A 25,173-nucleotide genomic window follows, 5' to 3' on the forward strand; every position below is an offset into this window, starting at 1 on the left:
TCCACTTCCTTGCCTGTCCTTTTGGGAACTCTCCATACTATCCATTCACAGGGCCGGTGCAACCACTAGGCGAACTAGGCAGTCGCCTAGGGCGTCAAGTGGTTGGGGGTGGCCAAAAGCAAGCTCCGGGGAGGCGGTGGAGTGGAGGTGAGCTGGGGCAGAGGGGCACGGGGAGGGCCGCCTGCAGCAAGTAAAGGGGGGGAGGCGGCGCACAGGGGAACCGCTCCCCACCCCAGCTCACCTCTGCTCCACCTCCTCGTCTGAGCACCGCCCCGCTCTGCTTCTCTCCCTCCCAGGCTTGCGTGCCAAACAGCTGATTGGCGCCGCAAGCCTGGGAGGTGGGAGAAGTGGCAGCAGCGGCGTGCTCGGGGAGGAGGCGGAGCAGAGGTGAGCTGGGGCGGGGAGTTGCTGTACGGCTCCCCAAGGAGTGAGGGGACAGCGGGGAGCTGCCATAGGGAGGGCACCTCAGGGCAGAGGGGGTGCAAGGTGGAAGTTTCACCTAGGGCACAAAACATCCTTGCACCAGCCCTGTCCATTCAGCATGTCTATCCCACCAAGTCCTAGCAAGGACTCTGGGACTCAGGCCTGCCAAGAGGACCTTCTGAGCCTGAATCATGTGGTCCCCTGGGGGTGGTGCTCCTTGAGCCTGGGAGTCTATTTCCCATGCGTGGCCACCTAGCGCTCCAACCAACCTGTGCTGCTGTTTGTTGCTTTGATGTCTCCTCATCTGGGGGCTGATTTGCCCGATTTCCTGGATGTATTCATTCTGAACCAGGCCAGCGTTCTCTCCCAACACCATGGAGAAAGAGCAAGCATGTTGGTGCTGGTGAGCTCAAGCATAGCTTGCGAAATGAAGGCCAGCCTCTGGCGTGCTAAAACAAATGCCTTGCGTTATGGCATCTAGCAGCTCTCTGGCCTGTTTATTGAACCACTCCTGAAAACACTGGGCTTTGACTGGGGAAGCAGTTTGCAGACTTGGGCGGGCTCCACAAGCCCTGGGAGCCCCATAGGGAGTTTGCAAGGTTTGAAACCCCTCCTCTACTGTGGCGAGAGGGAGGATGTGCTAGGAGGTAAACAATAGACAAGGGATCTAGTCTCAGTTCTGCCCCAAGAAAGGTCACTCACTCTCTGTGCTTCAGATCCCTGCTGGCACATTCAAAAAGCCAGCCCTGCCCTGTCCAGCAATGGGGTTTAATCCTGCTCCTCTGCCCACACCCCACTATAGCTCTGAGCTTCTCTGCCCCATAAAAACACGGAACCCTAGTGCTGTCAGAGCCGAGCCCTGGTCCTTGCCTCCTGCTAGGAGTCTGGGTGTGGGACTCCTTGGTACCCTTGATGTCACCAAAGGCTCCAGGCCCTTCATCAAATCGTCCAGTGAATCCTATCCAAAACCGCCGGACCCTAGCAAACACTTCAGCAACTGCACTCCAGATAAGAGCGATGCAAACAAACCCTCAACGCCAAAGAAGGGCTTCCAGGAGGAATTGGCAAGGAGTCAAGGACAAGCGCCCTCCACGGCTGAGCTGCTGTGTATTGAAAAGGGAGGGGAGGGACTAGCTTCCCCAAACGCTCACCCCCCCCCCGTGTGGGAACCCCGGAGGCTGACGGGGGCTGCTCCCAAGTACCCCAGAAAGTCTCTCTGCTCAGTTAAGCAGAGCTGCGCAGCACAGGGGATTGGACAGCTCCGGGAAGCTGGTCTCAGCCCCGGCACCGATGTTAAGTGCCCTGGTTTCTTCAAAAGATTAACCGCTGCCGAATGCCGGCTTGCGGCTGCTTTAGGGATTGTGAACCTTGCGGCGCATTCAGTCCCCCCTGGCCCCAGATTTACATTTCCAAGACCCGGCTTCTCAATGGGCCCCGAGCCTTTAGCAACGCCCAGTCAATCCGGCTGGGTGAGAAACCGTCTGGGGCCAGACGGTGCTCAGGGCTGGCTGGCAGGGGATGGGGTGGATGGGATTTAGCCCCGTCTCCGGGCAGGCCAGGGCTTGCTGTCCCTGTGCCCGGCGGGGGTCTGGGATCCCGGGAGTATGAAGAGACCTAAACCCACGGGGGGCTCGGTAGCCCCACAAGGCGGCTGTACGTGCCGAGGAGGCAGATTCCCACCGCCTGGCCCCGGACCGCCTCGCTGCGCGGCATTGGGGGGGGGGGGTATCCGGGAAGCAGCCTGCGGACTCCTGGCGAGCCCCGGGGAACAGGCGCTGGGGCCCCTGATCTGACTCCCAGCCTCCCTCTGGCCCGGGCACAGCCAGCAGCTGGGATGCGCAGCACAGCCCTGCCCGGGGGCAGCTGGCGGAAGCAAAGGGGACAGAACGGGCAGGGGAGCCCAGGTGCCCCGCCAAGGGCCAGGGGAAGGAGGCTCCCGTCCCGAGGGGCCTCGGTCCTGTGTCCTGGCCTCGGCGAGGGAACTACAGAGCCAGCTAGAGGGGCGGGGGGGAGGCTAGAGCCGGGGACTGGGCCCCTCCCCAGAGCACAGACCCTCCCGCCCCGCCCCTCCACCAGCGGCCTGAGCCCTGCGCAAGGGACCGGGCTAGGAGGAAGAAGAGTCCCCGTGGCCAAGATTTAATCGGCTGGGGGGGGGGGCGCCCAGAGCTCCCGGGGGGGGGGCTGTGCCTGGCGCTCCGCGTTCGGTTTGGGCACTTCCAAAGCGCGGAGCGACCCGCGTTGGGGGGGGGCCCGGGGGGGCTCCACCTGCCCTGGCCAGGCGGCTCCAGGACGGCGGGCGGCTGGCGCGGGCCGGCTCTCCCCGGGGACGCCACCTGCCCGCGGCAGGGCCCCTCTCCCCCGCACAGCTGGGCTCCCACAGCGCACCTCAGTAATCAAATAAATCAATCGCACAGTCTGCCCCTTGTCGAGGCAGCCCGCGCCCCTGCACCAGGTGGGAGCAACTTCCGCTGGGTGGCCAAGAAGGGCCGCACTTGCGTGGCGGAGGCGGCGACCGGCCGCCAGGTTGGAGGGCTGCTGTGTCTGCCGCCGCAGCTCCCACGTGGGCACTGGGCGGCCGCGCGGCGCCCCCTAGCGGCGCCCGGTGCGCCCCTCCGCAGGTGCATCCCGCGGCAGCTCCCGAACCCAGGGCCCGGCCCCCAGAGGGCGCACTCACTTGGACCGCGGGTGCGCCGGGTGTGCGGTGCCGCGCAGCCCTCTAGCCCCGGTGCCTGCCTGGCCGGCTCCGGGCAGAGTGGGGCTGGGCGGCTCCCGCGCCAGGGAGGAAGCGCTGGGGGGCGGGGCCCAGCTGCCTCCTTTGCAGAGTCACCGGCCCTGCATCCCGAAGGGGGGGAGGGGGCGGGCTATAAGAGAGCAGCCCGCGGGCTCCTGATAGCACTGCTGGACCCTGAGCGCTGCCCTGCCGGACAGGTAAGCGAGGGGCAGGCGCCCACCCTGGGCTGGGGCTCAGGGAGATGCTCCCCCTGCTAGAGCATTTCTGTCGGGAGGGGGCTGCAAGGGAGAAGCCAAGCACCCTGGGCTTCTCGGGCTACCGCAGTACAGCCCTGGGGACTGGCTGTGTCCCCGCGTGAAGATCCCTGGGGACTTGACCCGCAGCCCCTTTACCTGACCCCGCTCCCAGGAGATGTGTGGGTTGCAAGGGACCGTAAAGCCAAATCCGGGCTGACCCCCCTCCCCCCGACAGGGCATTGGCCATCCCCTGAGAAGCCCTTGGCGGCTGGGTGGGATTTCATCACCTTGCCTTTCCCGTCTGGGGCACCCCAGAGCCAGCCGAACAGCCGCTTCTAGCTCCGAGAGAAATTGCCAAGGGAGAATTTTCGTGGGACACTTTTTGCAGGGGAGCTGGGAAACAAACCGGACCGTCCCGGCGGCGGGATTCGGAGCGAAATGTTGGTTCCGATTCAGTTTTCAACAGCCCCTCCCCTCAAAATGCCGGGGTTTGATTTTCATCCCCATTCCCGCTTGCTTCCCCTTGCTTCCTTTTGCCGCTGAATAGGGTAGGATGAACCGTGCCAGCCCACTTGGCTTCTTTTTCTTTTCTTTTCTTCATTCTAACTTTTCAAAGCCCCTTCACCTTTGCATACTGTCGGAGCCGCAGAATTCACAAGTTTTCAATTTTTTTACGGCTTCTGCGATCTTTCCCAGCCTTTTGAAAGTTTCAGGGGAGAAAAAGAAAAAGAGGAAAACGAACCCCCCAGGTATAGAAATCTGGATCAACCTCAGAGCGGGTGAAACCCCGCCCCGATAGAAGTTGGAAGTTCAAAGAATTTTCAAAAAGAAAAGGACTTGTGGCACCTTAGAGACTAACAAATTTATTTGAGCATAAGCTTTCGTGAGCTACAGCTCACTTCATCGGATGCATTCAGTGGAAATACTGAGTGCATCCGATGAAGTGAGCTGTAGCTCACGAAAGCTTGTGCTCAGATAATGTTAGTCTCTAAAGTGCCTCAAGTACTCCTTTTTCTTTTGCGGGATACAGACTAACCGGGCTGCTACTCTAAAACGTGTCAATGATTAAAGTTTGACACCGTCTGATCAGCATATCGCGCTTTTCTCAGCACCTCAGAGTGCCTGAGAGGTTTAATCAGAACCTGATTCCCGAATTCAACCCTTACCCCTGCGAGTACCCCCACTGGAGTCCCTGCTTGAGAAGGTGGGTGGGTTCAGGCTTGTCTACACGGGGAATTTGACCGGAAAAAAGTGGAATCAGTGCTCCGGAATAAACGTGATTTTATTCCCGAATAAGTACTCCGCTTTGGAAATGGGTTAATATTCTGGAATAAAGTGACTTCTCCTCCGGAGAATAGAGGTCCTACATGGGAGCTACTGTGGAGTAGCTTATTCCACAGTAGCTATTGCGGTCAATTTCACTGTGTAGACAAACCAAACACACGGAGAGATTCCAACTCTAGCGCACATTACTATTTCATTTATTTATTTATATTATATAGCATACGCTAAATTCCTTATTATAAAACTCAGAGTTCTTGTCGGGTGTTTATTCGAAGAGTTTAGTTTCCCTTGCTCTGCCCCTTCTAACCTTCACCTATTTTCAGTGGTTGTAATATCGGAAACTTTCCCCTTTAGGGCTGAAACTGTTCCGGAATCTTCCCGGAAAAATGCAACGATTTTTGCTGGCCTTTTTGAGCAAATCAGTTTCGCTATTTGTGAGAAAGAGGAGAGTGACAAACAGCCTGGACTATCCATGAGACAGAAATACCCTTTTTAAATCTGTATATTTTCTAAAGAAATCACATAACAATCTTAAGAGCTAATCAAACTGGACAGAACAGCCCCGGCTGCTATGAATGCTGATGGCAGAAATGTATCTAAATCCCCTAGGCAGCTTTGGAAAATGCCAGCCCATACTCCTGTGCTCCAGCCAGTCGCGGGGGGGGGGGGGGGGAAGAAGAACTCCGAGCCAAATCCTGACTCTGCCAATTGCTCCCTCTTTGACCTTGGGCAACACCTCTCACCCTTTGGCGTGCACACAGGATCCCTGCTCTGCCAGGCTGGAAGGGGACGGGGGCTAGTTGCTGATGGTAGCGATACCCACCAATGCTATCTGAGACCCAGGGCCAGCAAGCGGGGCTAACACAAAGCCAGCTTTCTAGGTGGAGAGATCCAAGGCACAGCCCCGCCTGCGGCGGGTCTGGGCGCCTGCTCGCCGGGGAGATCGCTCCGACGGGTGCAGTTGCAAGGTGCACCGCAAAAGACAAAGCCCCTGATCCCCGCGGCGGCAGCGCCACGCAGGACCCAGCTCGCCCCCGCCGAGCGCGGAGCGGTGGCAGCCTTGGGGCCCGGGCTGTCCAGGGGAAGCGGGAGGCTGAGCAGCGGGGAGCGGAGCCGCGCTCTGCTTTCCCCGCACCGGCCGCTTCCACAAACCCCGGGCGAACCTCCTCGGAGCCCTGCTCCGAGCGCCGCCTGCCCCGCGCCTCCGGCCGGCGCGTTTCGTGCCCCGGGGCACGTTTCCATCGCAGCCCCCCCCCCCCCCCCGCGGCCGGGAGCGGGTCCCAGGCGGTGCTCAGACACGCTGGCCCCGGGCACGCCTGAGTCTCTCTCGGTCTCTCTCTCAGGTTTCCTGCCCTTTGCCCAGCCCGCACCATGACTCTCTTCGACGGCGTCTACCCCTTCTACCCTCAGCCCAGGAAAGCCTTCGCCTTCGATGTCAGCTCCATCATCGTCATCGCCGTCTTCCTGTCGCTGGCGCTCAGCTTCCTGCTCATCCTGCCGGGGATCCGCGGCCGAGAGGCGAGTGCCCCGGCCCCGGCCGGTCCCGTGCACCGCACTCGGGAACAGAGGGACCGCGAGCTCTGACCTGCCAGACCTACCGCATGCGGGCACTGACACCCTCACCCCCAGCCCTGCCCCCCGGCCCCCTGCTAGGCCAGTACCCCAGCCCTGCCCCCGGCTCTGCCAGGGCATCACAACCCTGCCCCCAGCCCCCTGCTAGGCCAGTACCCCAGCCCTGCCCCCCAGCCCCCTGCTAGGCCAGTACCCCAGCCCTGCCCCCGGCTCTGCCAGGGCATCACAACCCTGCCCCCAGCCCCCTGCTAGGCCAGTACCCCAGCCCTGGCTCTGCTGGGGCACCCCAGCCCTGCCCCCCCGCCCCCTGCTAGGCCAGTACCCCATCCCAGCCCCCCGGCTCTGCCAGGGCACCCCAGCCCTGCCCCCACAGCCCCCTGCTAGGCCAGTACCCCAGCCCTGCCCCCCGGCTCTGCCAGGGCACCCCAGCCCTGCCCCCACAGCCCCCTGCTAGGCCAGCACCCCAGCCCTGCCCCCACAGCCCCCTGCTAGGCCAGTACCCCAGCCCTGCCCCCCGGCTCTGCCAGGGCACCACAACCCTGCCCCCCACAGCCCCCTGCTAGGCCAGTACCCCAGCCCTGCCCCCCGGCTCTGCCAGGGCATCACAGCCCTGCCCCCACAGCCCCCTGCTAGGCCAGTACCCCAGCCCTGCCCCCCGGCTCTGCCAGGGCACCCCAGCCCTGCCCCCACAGCCCCCTGCTAGGCCAGCACCCCAGCCCTGCCCCACAGCCCCCTGCTAGGCCAGTACCCCAGCCCTGCCCCCCGGCTCTGCCAGGGCATCACAGCCCTGCCCCCACAGCCCCCTGCTAGGCCAGTACCCCAGCCCTGCCCCCCGGCTCTGCCAGGGCACCCCAGTCCTGCCCCCACAGCCCCCTGCTAGGCCAGTACCCCAGTCCTGCCCCCACAGCCCCCTGCTAGGCCAGTACCCCAGTCCTGCCCCCCCAGCTCTGCCAGGGCATCACAGTCCTGCCCCCCAGCTCTGCCAGGGCACCCCAGCCCTGCCCCACAGCCCGCTGCTACTCGAATACTGGGCTTCCCACACCTCTGCATTTGTCCCTCCCCTCTGATAGGCTGCACCTCCTGCTACTCAAGTCCTGGCCTCTCCCCCCTCACAGCAGTTTCGCTGTAAATCCAATGACATTATTGGTTATTTCTATTACAGTAGTGCCTAGAAGCCCTGATCAGGATTGGTGCAAGGTACTGCACAAACAGGTGCAGAGCCTCTGTCCCTGTCCCAGAGAACTTAGTCTCATAATGGCTTTGCTCCTTTTAAGTGATTTTGTTACATTCACTCACTTGCAAGAGAACTGAGGACCCCTTGGGCCACTCCTTACAGCTGACTCCCCCTCTTCCATCTCTCTCCTCACAGAGGCTGTATTGGCTACTTCGGGTTATCCTGAGCCTTTTCATCGGGGCAGTGATTGTTGGTAAGTGCTCCCTCGAACTAACCAGTGATTCACAGGGCTGTATTCCCAGAGCTGGGGCACTTCCTGGTACAGAGGCTTTGGGTGTGTGCACAGGAAGCATGGGCTAGTGGTTAGAGCACAGGCGATTTGGGTTCTCTTCCCAGCTCTGACTAAATCTTCCTGTATGACCTGGACAAGTCACTTAACATGTCTGGGCCTCAGTTTCCCCATCTCTGTAATGGGCTTGATAGTATTTTAATAAATGCATGGCCATCTAGGAATGCTGGGCTGTCACTGTTCTGCTCTGTGTGGCCAGTCAGAGCTTCTCAGGGAATAGAAATCAAATCCCCCTGTGCCAAAACACTCAGCCCCTTATGTGATCTACAGGAGAATGGCTGTAAGGAGGAGGGAGGCCTATGACACACAGCTGAACAGTTCTGGTGCCAGCCAGTGGAGGGCAGCAGTGCATGTACACATACATGCACATACTATCATATTTGCCCCTCTCACAGAGGTGCTGAGAGTGGCTGAATTCCTGTTTGTAAAGCACTCTGGGACCCTTAGAAGGCAGCTGCTGGAGAGATGCTGAGTGTTGTTATAACTGGCAGCACCCGATAGCCCTAAAGATTGGTCCCTGCCATTTTTACAGGCTGCTCCCTGAGTCCAAATGCCATGGGGGCACTCTGAGGAAATGCAGAAGTCCGGCTCTCAGAGAAGGGGCGAGAGGCAGCGGGTACAGTCCCCACCCCCTTCTCTGGGAGTGAGTCCACCCTCCCTGAGGCACTTGAGAGCTGCCACATGCTGCTCTCAGCATAACGAGATGTCCAAGTGCTGCTTGGACACACAAGAATAATGAATCGTTTTCAGAGCCGAAGCCAAGAATTTCTCTGTTTGGCACCACCCGGAAGCCCAGTTTGGAGTCCATAGATAGATACTCTGGCTCTGTGATCCCCAGCAAGTACTGGGGGAGAGGGGTCCTGAGTACTCGGGGATCACACCATTTTGCAAGTTCCTCTGGACTGCAGTGTGTCTACAGCAAGATCTCAGAGTTTGCTCTTAGGGTATTTCCTCTGAATTCTCCCCTTGGGTGAAAGGAACAGGTCTGGGTTTGTGCCTCCACAGAAGCAGGAGGTTCAGCCCTGAGCCTTGCATGGATCTCAGGCCACTGCTGAAGGCCCCACATTGCAGGCCACCCCAGCTCTGGCTCCCCCATTCCCTGGCAGTGCAGTGTCATTGGAGGTGGGGTGCTAAGAACTCTAGGGTCTGTGCCTGCCATGCCACCCCCTTCGAGGCCTACAGGGGTTCTACAGGGGTCTTGGGTTCCATGAACTAGATATGCCCCATGGGCTAGAAGGGGGACAACTTGATGCATCCTGTCTGCTCCACTCCTTCACACATAGACTCCCAGACCCCCCGAGCGTCTCCCTGAATCTGCCTGAGACGGGGAGGTTGTGCAGACTCCATCTTTAGAGCTTGAAAATCTGAAAGGTTCAAGGATGAATAAATTATTTGTTTTTTTTTTTTAAAGTGGGCAACTCAGCAAACAAGGGGGGCAGCACAGGGCAGCTGATCACCCTGCTTGGGGCTCCTAGGTCTGTGTTCTTTCCACTAGGCCACACATCCACTGCTTTGCACCACTGCCAGTGAGTGGCTTCCCAGGTCCTGCTGGAACATGCCTTAGTCAAAGTGACCCTTTGGATCTAAGATGTGCAGGCTCCTCTCTGCTTCTTTTTGCCACAGGGCCAGGCAATTCTGCATGGAGGGATCCCAGATAGGGCTAGGGGTGAGCCTAAGGAGCTTATTTCAGTATGAGAAGCCAGTCAGGGCCTTTTGGAGCTTGGCCGGCCAATGTCTGCGCAGAGTCTATGGCTTAGTTGTAATCCCTACAAACCCAGATTCTGCCCACAGCTGGTGATCATGAGGGCAGCAGTGCCTGGTGCTAGCCCCTGACTAACTCCACCCACGATTTCTCTCCCCTCCCAGCTGTGCAGTTCACCGGGGACTGGGAAACTGGCCAGGTGACAGCAAACACCTCCTACAAATCCTTCAGCCGCACCATGGTGAATGCAGACGTTGGTCTGCACATCGGCTTGGGGGGAGTCAACGTCACGCTAGTAGGTGAGTGCAATACTGGGATGCATCAGCCAGTGAAACGTGGCCCATGTGCGCAGCACGTGGGGATCTCTCCCCAACCCTGACTTTGGGCATCATAGCATGAGCCGTTGGCCCTCACTTTGTTGTAAGGCCACCAACTCCATACCAGCCGCAGGGACCCCTGTACATCTCCTCTGGCTCCCAGTGCATGCTGGGTACCAGTCTACTTGCTAGGCCGCCTAGGTCCTGTGTGGGGCAGGGGGGAACTACCTGTAACATGCAGTCTAATCTCTGGTTGCGGAGAGCACAGTTGCTTATCACCCAGTCAGTACTGTCTGACTTCTGGATTCTGGGCCATCCATAACACACAACCCATCAGAACTGGTCAGCCTGGGAAGAGCTGGGAAGGGGAGACAATGGGGCTTCTCCTCTTTCTGGGGTGAACTACCCAAGGTAGGCTGGTGGTATGAAAGGGCAGTAAGCTCAGTAATAGCGCTGCTTTTGAGGTAACTAACTGGCCCCCCCATTACTGCTTGGCCCCCTGAAATCCCACATACTGCAGAATCTCTGTTCTGCCCCAAGGTTAACGAGACGCTTCCCTTCTCTGCAGGGAAGCCAGTGAATCAGATCAATGAAACCATCAACTACAACGAGCACTTTGCCTGGCGCTTTGGAGAAAACTACGACCAAATCTACAATGAGGGCCTGGTGAAGGGGCTGCCCAGCCCCATCCTATACGTGGCAGAGAAGTTCACCCGGCAGAGCCCCTGTGGTGTGTACAGCCAGTACAGGATCTCCGGCCATTACGCATCAGCAACTCTCTGGTGAGCCGCCTCCTTCTTCATAGGGAGCCGGATGGTCCCTCTTCCTGAGGGGAACAGACTGTGCATCCTTGGTTTGGCCCCGGGCCTGCTCCAAGTGAGATGGGTTTGCTAGCAAAGCCTGCTGTGCCCGGAGACTCCTCTGGAAAGCCAGCTCTGGACTCCCATTCCCTAGGAGCAGACATGGCCTGCAGCAGTGCCTGCTTCCCCCCAGCTGCAATGGGGTCTACACAAGCCAGTCCATTCACACTAACCATACAGCACCCAAGTCAATCTGTAACAGAAGCCAGGCCCTGGGGATCACAGGTGTAGGTCCCGGGGGGCTATAGAGTGCTCAGCACTGCTGAGGATCAGGCAGGTGCCTAAATATGGATGGGGGAGTCTGACTTTAGGCTCTTGTTTTTGAAAATCTTGGTCCCTGTTGCCCACGGCCAGGAAGCATGAGTGGGTGGAGAGACTGTGGGTGAACTCCACGGGGGCTGGACAGACAGACAGGCGAGACTGGAAATATGGTCCTTCCGATCTGACTTGGAACCTTCCTTTGACTTGGAGTTGAGGGTTGGAGCCCACCCGCTTTGGGCGCAGGGGGATGAACTCACTGCAGTCTGCCTCTTCCCTTAGCCTGCCCCTGGCATGGCTTTCAGCACCTCCTGGCCCTTTGCAGAACTACAGAGAAAAGCTGCCCCCCCCCCACAAAGGAACAACCAAGTCCCACATTACGAGCCATGTTCTGTCCCTGGGTACCGCCCCTCTGTCTTGGCTCGTGGAAGCCAGGAGGGGCATCCAGTACACTGTCCAGGAACAGCCTGGAGCTCCTAGACCAGCCTGGAGGTGAGCATTCAGGGGGCGAGGGGTTTGCAAGGCTGGAGCTTGCCCAGCAGTCAGTTTGGTGCCAAGACAGTGGCCTGTTCCAGTGGCTGTGTGTGGGGCTCATCGTTTTGTGGCTTTTCTGTTCCCACCAGGGTGGCATTTTGTGCTTGGCTCATTGCCAACATGCTCTTTTCCATGCCAGTCCCAGTCTATGGGGGCTACATGATCCTGGTCACTGGGGCCTTCATGATCTTCTCGCTGCTCTCCTTCTCCACGGTCAGGAACTCCCCCATGTGCGCCATCCAGTTCGGTCCAGCCTCCTTGCAGACTGTCTACGGGGCGTCCTTCTGGCTCATGCTTGCAACAAGTAGGCATCACACTTGCTTTGTCTGTGACATGGTTCTAGGAGACACTAGGCAGCTGAGGAAGAGGCAAATTCATTCCATGCACTTGCTGCTTGTTGTCCAGTTCTGAGTCCCTCACAGCCAACCCGTGAGGGTCAGAGTCATCAGCTATGAACCTGGCCATGCTGCTCCGTGCTCTGCAGCTGCCTGGGGCTGATACAATGAGCGTGTGTGCTCCCTCGGAGCCCGGGAGCTGGTATTTTTTCCTTGCACATGTTTGATTGTGATTGACATTTCTGGTATTTTTTTCATGGAAACCCCAGAAACTGAAAATGTTTTAGTAGAAATTATTAGTTTTGGGTAAAAAGTTTTGGCATTTGGAAAAACATTGGTTTGGATTTTAAAAACCTCATTTTTTTTTAACTGAAAACGGTGTTTTAAAACTTTTTATTTTGTTAAGTTTTTAAAAAAAAAAAAATCACAGGAAATTTAAAAATCAAAAGGAAAACAATTCTCCACCAAAAAAAACCCCTGTCGTTCTCCAGCCAGCTCTGCCGAGCAGGCTGTATCCGCAGCTCTGCTGGCACCTGCTGGCGTAGGAAGCTCCAGATGGAACTCTGCTCGGAATCGCTCACACCCAGCCAGCCTGCTCTCCGGTGCTGTTTGGAGAAACACGCCTCATGCTCCATGAAAGTACCAGTTCCTTTGCACAGTGAAAAGCATCGCTCCCGGTGGTGGGTGGAATGGGCTGGCAGACCACCCTGGGACTTTTTCAGTAGATTGTGGATTTTATATGCGCTTAATGGGCCAAGTAGTAAGAATTCCCACAGTCTTTGTATGTTCCCCAAAACGTCCAGCTGATGGTGCTGTCGGCTGTGGCATAGGATTTGAAAGGGGGGCAGAGCACAGCAGCCCATGGCGCTGTCACTGCAGTGAGAGGCAGAAGGTGGTACGATAGTTCCCCATTTGGAGGCCGTTCCCTTTTGCCTGTCAGAAAACATACAGGGGGCGTCAACTGGGTGGAAGCTGGGATGTGTCCCAGGCTGGTAGCTGGGTGCGATCTGTCACCCTGTATGAGGGACATGCTGCTCCCAAGGGGCCCTCCTTGTGGAGGGTGCACAGTAGGGGAGTTTGCTGAGTGTGCGTGTGTTGCTTGTGTCTTCCAGGCTTGCTGTGTTTCCTGATTGGGGTGGTAGTGGTTGTGCTGCACTACTTCCGACCTAAGGCACTGAAAGCCTTCTTTGATCTGAATGAGGACAAAGAGGAAGGGAACATGATGCTGGGGGAAGCGTATGGCAACCCCCACTTCTGGCCAAGCAAAAAGGATCCTCATGACAACTATGCACTGACCATCAAGGCGGTCTAGAGGAAGCTCCTCCTCCCTCCCTAGTTGGACCCTAAACATGAGGGAGCGGAGCATTATGGAGTCCAGATCCTTCTCCAGCTCTCCACCGAGATTGAACTCGCACATCCTGTTGGCACCTCAGAAATCAGCGAGCGCCTTGCCATGCTCTGCTAGGCTGAGAACCCTCCGAGTTCGTCTCCTCTCCAGCGACCTCCAGAGAAAGGGAAGGCGCTGCCCCGTAGCCAGCAGGGACTCAGCACACGTGTTGAGCTGCATAGTCACTCTGCTCAAATGGGTTCACAGGAGCCATTTCCGCTTGCACTTCCGCACCCTTTCTGGAGTCAGGTCGAAACCCTCCCTTCTCCCACTGGACTCACACCTGGCTACAGATGTTGAACCCATGAGTAGGGGGACTGGAATCTCACATGCAGAGGCTGTGACACCCACATACAGTAAGTATGTGAGACACACTCTGATCCTGCAGGTGGGACTGAAATGCTACTGGCATCCAGTATTCTACGTAACAGACTGAAAAGGCCAAACCCAATATGAAGAATATTGGGGCTGTTTAGTATGTTCAATGAGCAGCCATGGACAGGGGATGGGGTAGGGCAGGGGAAGGGCGGGAGGGGGAGATCACAAAGAACAACAATCAAGCCATGCAGTGACTGACTAATGAGCTAATTTTAATTAACCCTAATTAATGAGCTGCCTCCTGCTGCAGTCCCGCTGGTCAGCACTGCACCTCTCTCTCTGTTCGGGAGGGCAGCTGTAATATTGGCATGACAAGACAGCAGGGGAGCGTTGCATTAAAGCACTGCCAGGAACTGCAGGTATAGGTACAGCAAGGGGGTAGAAGTACCTTCCTGGGGAGCAAACATTGCTGACTAAAGAGCTTTAATCTAGCAGCGAAAGGCAGCACAAGAACCAATGGCTGGAGGTTAAAGCCAGCCAAATTCAAAGTGGAGAGATGGCCCCAGTTGTTAACAGTGAGGGAGTGTAACAACTGGCACAAACTCCAAAGGCGGGGTGGATTCTCCATCTCTGCAAGTTTTCAAGTTCCAGCTGGCATCTTTCTGGGCCTCATAGCCTTTAAGGCCAGAAGGGACCATCACAGCCTCCTGCGTGTTACAGGTCACAGAACCTCCCCCACCCACTTTGGCAAAAGGACCATAACACAAGTTATGGGGCTCAATACCGGGGCAACGGGGGTGAAATTCTCTGGCCCGTGCCATATGGGAGGGTTACACTAGATGACCCGATGGTCCATTCGGGCCTTAAAACCTGTGTATCCCTGCCTGCTTCAGCAGCCACATGGGGCAGGCGCTGTATGCTGCCTGTAGCTAATATCAGAGCCACTTGCTGGAACAAGGGCTTAGGGAGGTTTCACTTTAAAAAGAGATGCATGGGTGGGTACAAAGTTGAATGACTCCTAAAGCCATGGATTCAGTCCTGTGTACCCCTGATCCCAGTCATACCCCCAGGTGCCACGGCTTCACTGGCACCTGAGCCAGCCAGTCCTTTGTGTTAGGCTAGCCCACCCTCATGTTCCCCCTGTAGCTCTCAAACTCTAGAGACCTAGGACACACTTGGGGCCCCACCCCTTGGAGATCTAGCTCCTTGTTCCCCGGGGGAGGCAGCACTTGAGTTCACCATCACCTACTGCTTCCGGAGACCCTGCTGTCACCTCCCTGGTGCTGTGAGTCACCACCCCAGGGCCAGGTCTTTGAGCCCAGTCTCTGAGCCCTCTGTAAATCTCCCTGTGGTCATCCAAGCCTCTTGCAGGGTGTCCATGAATGGGCTGGGGCAAAGGATTTGTGGGGTAAGTGCCCATGGGCAGGCAAGCTCCGTAAAGGCTGAGCATGGGGCCCAAAGGCAGATGGTCGCATGGCAGCACCTGACTGTCTGGCAGTGGGTAGGCAGTGGGGGACCGTGCCCTTGCTCCACATGTCTGGCGGGCGGGGGGTGTTCCCTGTCGTGCTAGGAGCAGGAATGCAGGCATGGGGGATGGGACTGTGCACAGACTGCCACACCATTGTGGGGACTGGCTTCCTAAGAGAATCTTCTCACAGGGCCCGATCCTGTGAGGTGCTGAGTGGCTCTCTGGCTGGAGGAGCAAGTGCCAGTCCTAGGGCTGCACAAAAGGAAAGCAGTGTGTTTGAAGTGGCCTGGCTCCTTTTGCCAAACCTGGGCCTGACCTCAAGCAAGCTATGACTTAGCGTGCAGTGAAGCCGACAGCACCATGGCGTGCAGCCGCTCAGGGGATTGGGCAGCTCTCTGTACTGAGTTGGTCCTGAAGGCAGGCGTCACATCACATGGAGACTCCATTGTCTCTTTGCCGGTTCCCCTCAGCTGGGCTGCCCTCTATTTATCCAACATTCCCTGCTGCATTTTAGCATCTGTCCACATGTAATTTGTGATGCATCCTGGTGAGTTTTGGAGTTTGTTTATTTATGCTAAGAACACCGTAATAAAAACAATAGAAGTGTAGCAATGTGCAGGCTCCTGACCTTTTCTGACTGCCTGGGCCAGCTCGTAGGGGCAATTCATGCAGTGGGATCTGAGCCTCCAAGACCTCCAGTCAGGCCCCAGGGCTGATCACTCCTGCGAGGGGCTGCTCTCTCCTATCTTTTCCACTCCCTCAATAGCACCTGAAATCAGCCTCCCAGCAAGCGTCAAATGACACTTTTGAAGCAGAGTTGAGATGAGATTTTTCTAAAGCACTTAAGTGAGTTAGGAGCACAAATCCCACTGGATGTCAACCCAGGGGCTGCTTTAATTGCACCAGGGTCTGAGAAGGCCTTCAGCAGACCCAGAATTCAGAGGCTGCAAGGTTGTAGAAAGCCTGAGGAGCACAGAATCTAGTCCCCAGTCTAGGCCCAGATCAAAAGGTATTTAGGCTCCTCACTTCCACTGAAATCACTGGGAACTAGGCACGTAAATGCCTTGGAGGATCTGGACCCAAGCCATGAGCCCACTATGTCTCTAATTCTTGTCACTTAAGCTCAGCTTTCCCATCTGCAAAATGGGCATCCTCTTACCTGAGGCTGTGGGCATAACATCTGGCACATTTGGGGGCATTGCTTATGGCAAAAATCTTTATTGGGCAGGAGAGCTGTACCTCAGGGATTACAAGATGAGTCTTTCGCAGTCCCTGATATCAAAGGCTGTGAAAGACATGGTGACATCATGATTGCCGCCTCTCCAGCAGCTGTTGCTAGGAGTGGACCATTTGCCAGCAATATCATCACACTCTCCGTGCTGTAATGCCAGGAGATCTGTTATCTACCCAGAACTGATAGGCACTGCCTGATTCACTGCCAGCCACTTCCTTTTAGCTGGGATTGTGCTGTATGTTTCCTTGTAGCAGTCCGCCACAGAGCCCAAGATCTACAACCGTTCCAGGATGACGCTGGATTTGTTTAAGAAAGGGTGGCAGCTGTCCTGAGATCTGAGTTATCTACCCAGAGCTGATAGTGAATCAAGCAGCACCTAACAGCCACTTCCTTTTAGTGCAGATTGTGCTGTATGCTTCCTTGTAGAGGTCGGCCACCGAGTCCAAGAACCACACACCACAAATGTTTCAGGAATGTTGCTGCCACATTTGCATAAACAAATCCAGCATCAACACTGAAGCTGAATGGCGACTGTGGGGAAGCTAACAGTTCATGCAGAAAAGTGTGTCGAGGTTCCTGGGCTGTAAGTTACAGCCCAACATCTTTAAAAAAAGCTCATTACAGGAGTCAGACAGTAACAGATCCAGTAGTGATACTGTCTGTACTGTACTTAAGAACATGTACGAGATGGAAGCATGACTCTGGCAGATAGCATCCTCTATGGAAATGCCAGTTACTGCTGGAGTGCCCACATATGCCCCCACACATGGGCTGAGCCAGGAGTTCCCTTGCCCTGTTGTGAGGAAGAGGGGTGATGTACAGCACTATGTGGGGAGAAGCAGAGAGACCTGTTTTAAGGCTGGCTAACACTTTCCAATATAAAAATTCTTGGGATGGTTTCTTTCAAGAGCACTTGCACATCTCTGGGCTCTAGCAGGACTTGAGCTCTGGCCAAGGAACAGTCCTGGGGTCAAGGAGGTGCCTTTTGCTGGCCTCATCCACCCCGCTCTGAGTTATACACTGTTGAGACACCATCTCCCATGTATGGGTTGCTTGGTTTCAGCAGTGTGCCCCAGAGCCTCAACATTCTCCAGCCCTGGGCATGCACCAGCCTGGTGTCTCACTTCAGCCTGGCACATAGAGCTCAATCACCAGCCAGACTGCATCCATCTCCTTCGGCTTTCCCCTGTGGGCTAGGGAGGGGGCACTGTGCTGAAATCCAGGAGCCCATGAGCTCTAGCCTGTGTCATTCTACAGATTGGGGCTAAGAATTCTGTATCCTTCACTGTTTTTAATCATTAAGCTGGGATTAGAACCCACTGTACTATTGCAGGAGGCCCAGTGCTATCCATTAGCCACCGTGCTCTCAGCACTTATCTTTCCCCTTGGCTACGTTGTCTGTAAACCAGGGTCACTCAGGTCTAGGTAACCCAGTGTGGTGTTGGCCTCCATTAACAGTTCATTCACATCCCCTGGCCTTTTGCCACGGCTCCCTGGCAAGGTTAGTTCTGTGGCTCACGTGGGAGCAGCCTGTACTGACCGCTCAGGGCTCAAAGCCTGATGATGCTAGGTCATGAACTGATGGCTGCAGGTGCACATAACTGGAAGTAACTTTTGCCTTTTCCACCCTTAGGAAATTACATTAAACAACCATAATTGAGGTTGCAGAGTCAAGCACCTGACAGTTAGAAAATGCCAATTTTAGCCTTGCTTCTGCCGCCTTAGTTCAGCCCCCTTGTGCCTCTGCTTCCCCCACCCAGTCTTTAATCACATGACCACATGCTCTAACCCTGCCTCACTCAGCTGGAAGAGTCTGACATGACAGGGCAGCAGTCGGGTAGGTTGGTTGGGTGCATACTGGCCTACGGTGGGTGCACTTTGCTGCTGTTCAGCAAACTAATTAATAATGTTTACATGGACTAATAGTTCCCCATTCCTCTGGACTGCAGCCCTGCGGCCTAGCATAGGTCACATACTCCCTCTGCCCAACTGCCCACCTTCGGAGGGGAATTTGGGATCTAATCCCAGGTCCATCGCTGTAAGGAGGGACAGGTGGCAGGTCTGCCCCAGTCACAGAAACTCTGGGAGTCACATAAGCCACCACCAAAGCCCGGGAAAAGCAGAGGGCACTGCTCAGTTTGGGATGGTGGACAAACATCTGAACCCCTTGCCAGCGGGTGCTAAGCTGAGAGAGCAGGGCAGCATGCCGCCAGTACTCCACATGGTGGAGGAATGCAGACTAGTGCCATACTACTTACAGCACTCATCTAAGAGCTGCTGAGCCACAAGGGGTGTTGTGCTGGGGGAGCAGAGTGGGACGATAGGGTCTTCAATGCACTGGTACCATGCCCCAGCACAGCCTCCTGAGACAGCCCCAGCCCCTTCCCTGGCTACTGGGCGAGGAGCTGGGTAGCCTTCTCTCTTCCTTCTCTCCATCCCCTCCTGGCTGTGGGCAGGGAGCAGAGCCCTGTGCACTCCCTACAGCGGGGAAGGGTCGCATCTACGCCTCTTGCTGGGGGATCCCCACTTACTGGTCAGAGGGGCCCAGCTGTTCTGTATCTTTTCTTCCCGGGATGGGGGGGAATACAGGTGCTACCAGCGAGTCCAAGCCAGGCTCCATCCAGTCTGGTGCCCCACGGCAGGCCTCCCAGGAGGGTTCAGGCATCCCCATACTGGACAGCGATGCACTAAGCCATCCATGGCTGGAGCCTGCTCCTGAGCCCAGGATGTCAGGACTCACCTTGAGCCCTGATGGACAAGGTTTAGAAACCTTCTAAACGATCACCTGTGGAACTGCACATTGAATTCTTCTGATTCCTAGAAACGTCTAATCCTTTTGAGGGATCCTCCTATATCCTTGGCTCAACAATGTCATGTGGCAGTGAGTTCCACAGGTGAATTATGGATGGTATGAAAAAGTATTTTCCTTCATTCTTTTTATTTCAATGACTGTTCATCCATCCACCTACACCACCACCATCCCATACACCCTAGGTGTCTGGTTAAAAAAATTTTTTTTTAATTGATGATACTTTTCACTGAAAAAAACCTCATTTTCATTTAAAAGTTTCATTTGTCAAAGAAATTTCAAAACAAACTGTTTTGCCAGGAGTGGCCCCATGTTAGGGCAGCCATGACAAAGTCAAAGTGCTTGAAACAATGGGAAACTAGAAGGGGCTTGGTGCTGTCCTGCTCGGAGGGTCTGATTCTCATTGAGACTAATGCCCTGCCTACACATATGGCACTGCAGCACGTCCGGGGAAGAGGCTCTATGCCGAAGGGAAAGAGCTCTCCAGTCGGCATAAAAAAAACAAACAAACCCCATCTCCGCAAGTGGCAGAAGCTATGTCAGCGGGAGAAGCTTTCCAGCCGACAAAGCACTGTGCCCATGAACACTTATGTCGGTGTAATTATGTCGCCCCCGCGGAGGGTGGTTTATTTCCACCCCTAAGTGACATAAGTTATTGCCAGCATAGGCTGTAGCGCAGACATAGGCTACACAGGAAAGCTGCACCTTGTTAAAGCCATGTTAACCGCTCCATGGACACCCTTGTTAAGAGGGGCTCATTTCTGTCCAGTTTATTTGATTCCTAGGGCTTCTCTTTGGCAAGTTATAGTAAGGCAAGCTGGGGTTTGAATCTGCAATGTGCCAACTTGCTGCACAGTATCAGCCTCTGGGGGACATTCAGTGTGCAGAGGCAGCGTCCACAGGGGATGCGTAGACACAACAGGCTGGTGTGCTGTAGATTTAGACCCTGTCTTGCAATGCAGAACCTCACAGTGGAGACAAGTCCCTAACTAAAATTAAGCAAAGTCTCGTTTAAAACTGAGATCACAGTGTCCACAAAGACTCTGGCACTGTAGTGGCATGGCACCCACCTCTTGTGAGTGACGCCTTCTGGGCAAGTGTGTGTCCCAGGCCTGGTCTCAGGCTGTACCCCCAGGTCTTCCTCCCTGGAGGCAATGGTATTGCCCACTTAGTCCATTTTGGCCCCAGATCTCCAGCTGGGCTTCTTAACAGTTCATATCCCCTTCTTGGGGCTTATCTCTGTCCAACTGTAGGCCACTTCCCCAGGGGCCTATGGAAAGGGAGACCCAGGCTCACCCACTACTCCAGGGCCCAGCCTAGGAACCCTAAGAATAGCAGCCACATGCCACTATGTCCCTTTAACTACACTGCTTTCAGTTCTCTGGGCCATTTCACCCATGGTACCAGCCTTCACCAATACTTCACCCTTACCATAGGACTTATTTAAGTTCAGGCCCAGCAGCAAGCCAGGAGCGCTTCCTCGCTGCCTCCATCCCTGCCAGCACTGAGCTGTCCACAATGCTGCTGTTCCTTTCAGCCAGCCAGGAGCACCAACTAAACTCCTCTAGCTCCCGCAACAAACTGAGTGTCTCTGTCTCTGCAGCTCCTTTTATATGGGCCTCCTGTCCCCTGATTGGCTGCTTTCCCTGCAGCTATGTTAGACTGCTTGGAGGACTCCTCTACAGCTCCTTTCCTGGGATGGGTGTGGCAGGACACTGAGGCCTCCAGCAAGGGGTCTCTGGGCCTAGTCCACCCCATCGTAGGCACTAAATCAGTTTAAAATCACACCTTAAATTAAACCAGTTACATTAACCTTGTTCATGTAGCTAATCCCAAAATGCTTTACAATAGCAGTGTGAAGGGCCCTTAATGTGACACCTACTAAGCAGGATTTAGTGTGAATGCAACCAAGACTCACTCAGGGCACCTTGTTGAGGTAGATCAAAGCAGAGTAAAATGGCAATAACCGATGACTTCTGCTGCTCACACATAAGCTGGTCAAATGTCATATGGGGGGGGGGTGAGAGCGAGAGAAGAGACTTCTTGATACCTTACATGAGTGCCCCTTGGAAGAGCTAGTTCTACAGCATTCAAGAGATAAGGCTATGCTCAATTCAGTCCTAAGTCACTCACCGGAGATGGTTCAAGAACTGAGTTTAGCTGAGCCACCAAGTAAGAGCCAGTGACCTCAGTCTAATTAATTTCCATGTCCCTGGAGGAGGAATCTTACAAAAAACCATCTCTGTGCCACTAATCTTTAGACAACACGATTCCAAAAAAAACCCCAATACAGCTCACCAAAAAGACCCACAAATAAAAGGGGAGACAATCTGAATCCTCACCCTTGGCATAGGTCTTCACACTGGAGGACAAAACACGGGAGAGCTGGGCCAAAGCATTCCGTGTCAGGGATCTGGCTCTGGAACTAGCATCCAGAGGAGAGCCAGCTAGCCTAGAGTCTGACCATCTTTAGGAAACACCTGCAGAACCTCCTCCTTTGAAAAGGTCTTTCCACTGGAAGAAGGACCCTCACAGCATGAACACCCTCTTCTAGCTACAAATGGCCAACCGGCTCTCAAAACAACTCTGGAAATGTGAAACCGGTCACCTAAAGAATCCAAGACTAATAAATTAATACAATTTGAAAAACACACAAACCCTCCCACAAGCCAAGATTTTACCCTGAAAGGGGAGAAGTGTCAGAGACCTATAAAGTGCACTAGGAACTTCGCTAGCGCTATTGATTTTAAGTGGCCGGTGCTGCAGTGATGGGTGGCAGGATAAACCCCAAAGAGAGAGAGGATTTGAGAGGGCATTTAAAGCCAACAGATATCCTTTGGAAGGCTGAAATCCAGCCTCAGTGGCATAACCTTCAGCAGGTTTGATGCATGATGGAGACTGGGAGGGTGATGAGGGAACCTAATAAGCAAACAGCCATGGACACAAAAACAATACACAAGAACTCCTTCAAGTATCTCAGGAGCAGGAAGCCTCTGAGAGGATGAGTGGGTCTGCTGGGGACAGACACTGAAGAGAAGCTAAATGCATCGCTGGGACAAGTTAAAGAACAGTCAAATCACCAAGACAAGGTGGTATCCATCTAAGATTTTTGCAAGAGCTCATTGAAATCAGCTCTGGTCCTGGCAGGTTGGGGGATCCTCAAGGAGCCTTATTGCAGTGCCAGGGCATAGGCACCATCTTTATGAGTTGCCAGGGGGTACCTGACCCCCGCTCCGCCCCAGGCCCTGTCACCACTCCATCCCTTCCTCAAAGCCCCCACCTCACCTCTTCTCTCCCCTGCTCCACCCCATTCCGCCCCTTCCCCACAAGTGCAACCCCCTCTCACCCCCACCGCTTCCTGCACACCGCTGAAGCTGATCTGCGGCAGGCAGGGAGGCTCTGCAAGGGAGTGGAAGAAGCTGATTGATGGGGCTGCGGGGAGGAAGCGCTGGGGGGAGGGAGAGGAGCTGATTGGGGGGGTTACCAGTGGGTGCTGAGCACCTATGGCCAGGGGTACGGTGTGAAACAACCTGTGCAGAGAGAGCGATAAAGCACCTAGATGGCCACTATGTGAGGGACAAACCAGCTTGGTGCCAGGGAAGGACAATCATGTCTCCACAATCTACTGGCGCCCTTTGAGCACCCCAGAAAACAGGACCAGATAGCATGCTGCCTGATTGTATTGATTTGGACTTTTCAAAATGCCTTCCATAAAGGCCCTCCCAAGAAGCTTGGAAGGAAACTAAGGAGTGCTGGAGGGAGAGGGGAAGAATTCCTGCCTGGGATCAGAAACTGACCCAGGGAACATCTACACAGCAGCAGGGAGGTGTAATTCCCAGCATGGGCGGATGAACGTGCACTAGATGTGCTCGAGGGAGCACCTACCAATAGCAGTGTGGCCACAGTGGTGGCCATCCGAGTACAAGCCCCCCATGCCCTGGGTAGTTCTCGTGTGGCTAGCATCCCACAGCCTTGCTGCTATTTTTAGGCACTAGTTCCAGCCGAGCTAGTGGGGGTCTGTCTGCCCGCACTGGGAATTACCCCTGCAGGTGATGTGTAGCCATACCCAAGAGAAATGAAAACAAAACAAGGAATAAATGGCCCGTTTTTAGGTAACAGCAGGTGGCTGCCCAGGGCAGTGTACCAGGGCTGTGCTGTTTAATACCTTCCCAAATGATCTAGGAGAGGAGGGGAGCAGTGGCAACAACTATTGAGCTTAGGCAAGACTAAGGGACCTAAGGAAGTTGGGGGATGGCCAGTGGAATTCAGGTTTGGCTATTGTAAGGCAATGCACATTAGCTGTTCAGACACACGGCTGGGTCCTACACACCGCACAACCACTCGGAAAAGAGCTGGCCATCGCTGGGAGCAGCTTGATGCTAGATGGGCCCCAGTTCTGTTTGGGCCATGCCTACATGCCTGGTGTGGATGTGCAGAGCTGAGCGGCGGGGGGCAGTTAACGATGGATAGGCCACGAGAACTCCCTCACCCAGCCTGGGTACAGGCTGCTACCAGCACAGTTTTGCACCTCCCCAACCTTCCCATCATAGCTCAGCTCCGCCAGGCAGGCAGGGGAATGGTGGGCACCCAGCAGGGATTCTCTACAGCTCAGTAACCATCACTTTGCAATGCTCGCTCAGGGGCGCCAGGAGCGTGTCCTGCTCAGAGGAGCTTGCTTTGTCTCTCAGGGGTTGCTGGGCAGGCCCCTCGTCTTCCTCTTCCTCTCCCCCTTCCTCACTCAGATTAAAGACCAGCTTCAGCTTCTCAGGCTGCACAGAATTCAGGACGATCACGCCCAGCCCCAGCAGGAAGCACAGCAGCCCTGCAACGCAACATGGGGGGGACTAGTTACAGGCTGCAGGTCTGTACCTTTCCTGCACTATACAAACTGTGCCACCAGAGGGCTCCCTGGGCTTGGCTGAGTCTCATGGCCAACTATATGGGCTTTGGCGCCACTCTGCTCTGATGGTACAGTGCGAAGCAGTCCAGGACGTGGGACAGGGTGAGCAGAATGGACTATGGTATCCCAGGGGAGGCCTCCCTATCTCATGTGAGGGGTCAAAACATGACAGGACTCACTGCTTGAAAAACTAAACCGCTTCTCTATGGAGAGAGCTATTTCCAGAGCTGCTGCAACAGCATCTAGCATTCCAGCCATATGCACACTGACCGATGGCCTGGTGCCTCTTCCATTCCCTTCCCTCCTGCAACTTCTCTGCACTCTCCAAGTTCCATGCAGATTGCTACTGCTTTATATAATGCAATATCCTCCGTATTATCCATCTCGTTCCTTGTACACCTTAACATCTTGTTCGCTTTGCAGATTGTTGCTACTGTTGCACATTGAGCAGGACATTACTGAATTGTCTACAGCAAGCCTTGCCCCTTTCCTCAGTAGTTATAGATAATTTAGAACCCACTAGTGAGTCTGAATAGTTAAAACTGCTGTTTCCAATGTGCATGACATTACATTCAACAGCACTGAATGCCATGTGCCATTATATGCCCCCCAATCACCTAGCTTGGTTAGCTCTTTCTAAAGTTCCTCACGCTCTTCTCCGATCTTGCCTATCCTCAATATTTTTGGGTCATCTGCCAATTTTACTACCTTGCTGCTCAGTTCTTTTTCCAGATCTTTAATAAATGTATCAAACCAGTCCTAGCTTTACTGCTCCAATATTAGCGGAGTTGAATATGCCAACCCTTGTAGTCACTCACTCATATTGTACTGGTGAATGCCTTCTTTGAAAATATACTATTTCCAGTGCTTTTCCTCTTGCACTGTTATCCAGGGCTTAACTTGTGCCAGGGCTGAGCCCCAGGTATCTCTAGGTTTGGCAATTCAGAGCCCCAACACCTCTGGGCTTGGCAGTTCACAGCTCTGGCACCTCTGGGCTTGCCACATCAGTTATGAAAGTAACAAAATTACTGGAGCTCCAGCATGCAACTGATTGAGCCCTGGCACCGTTTTCGGTACAAATTAAGCACTGCTGTTATCCCAACAGGGGGAGGGATTCAGGTAAATGGGATTACCCACCCCAAGGAGAAGCAGAAATTTGCTGTGTGATTAGAAACCTCTAATTTGTCAGACTTGGCATTTAATCAAATCCAAGGCCCAAGGGGACCCCTGAGCTGCAACGTTGCTCTGATCCATCTCTCCAGAATTACAGCCCAGGGCCCGC

General features: G+C 55.0%; 2 protein-coding genes across 6 annotated transcripts in view; one reads left to right on the forward strand and one right to left on the reverse strand.

Annotated features, from left to right (window-relative positions):
- Positions 1-25,173, reverse strand: part of LOC119862561 (dual oxidase 2-like) — a 79,076-nt gene that overhangs the window by 41,649 nt on the left and 12,254 nt on the right. The window contains exon 1 of one of the 5 annotated variants that reach the window (XM_038419467.2): positions 3,098-3,216. The exons of 2 other annotated variants lie outside the window; for them this stretch is intronic. The gene's annotated coding sequence lies outside the window, so the exon portion shown is untranslated. Of the gene's footprint in view, positions 1-692; positions 1,453-2,808; positions 2,937-3,097; positions 3,217-25,173 lie in introns of those variants that run through there. 2 more of the 5 variants (XM_038419468.2, XM_038419469.2) reach the window with 2 other exon arrangements.
- On the forward strand, positions 3,268-15,556 carry DUOXA2 (dual oxidase maturation factor 2). Its single transcript, XM_038419470.1, has 7 exons — positions 3,268-3,351; positions 6,018-6,192; positions 7,616-7,673; positions 9,636-9,770; positions 10,357-10,570; positions 11,530-11,744; positions 12,888-15,556. The coding sequence occupies exons 2-7, from the start codon at positions 6,046-6,048 to the stop codon at positions 13,085-13,087; spliced, it is 969 nt and encodes a 322-aa protein (XP_038275398.1). The 5' UTR covers positions 3,268-3,351; positions 6,018-6,045; the 3' UTR covers positions 13,088-15,556.

This window comes from Dermochelys coriacea, chromosome 10 (genome assembly GCF_009764565.3).
Source record: "Dermochelys coriacea isolate rDerCor1 chromosome 10, rDerCor1.pri.v4, whole genome shotgun sequence".
NCBI classification, from domain to species: domain Eukaryota; kingdom Metazoa; phylum Chordata; order Testudines; family Dermochelyidae; genus Dermochelys; species Dermochelys coriacea.

Coding starts and splice junctions, on each gene's coding strand:
- DUOXA2 (XM_038419470.1), top strand. CDS start 6,046: ATGACTCTCTTCGACGGCGTCTACCCCTTCTACCCTCAGCCCAGGAAA. Junction 6,193..7,615: donor CGGGGATCCGCGGCCGAGAG/GCGAGTGCCCCG, acceptor CTCTCCTCACAG/AGGCTGTATTGGCTACTTCG. Junction 10,571..11,529: donor TACGCATCAGCAACTCTCTG/GTGAGCCGCCTC, acceptor TGTTCCCACCAG/GGTGGCATTTTGTGCTTGGC.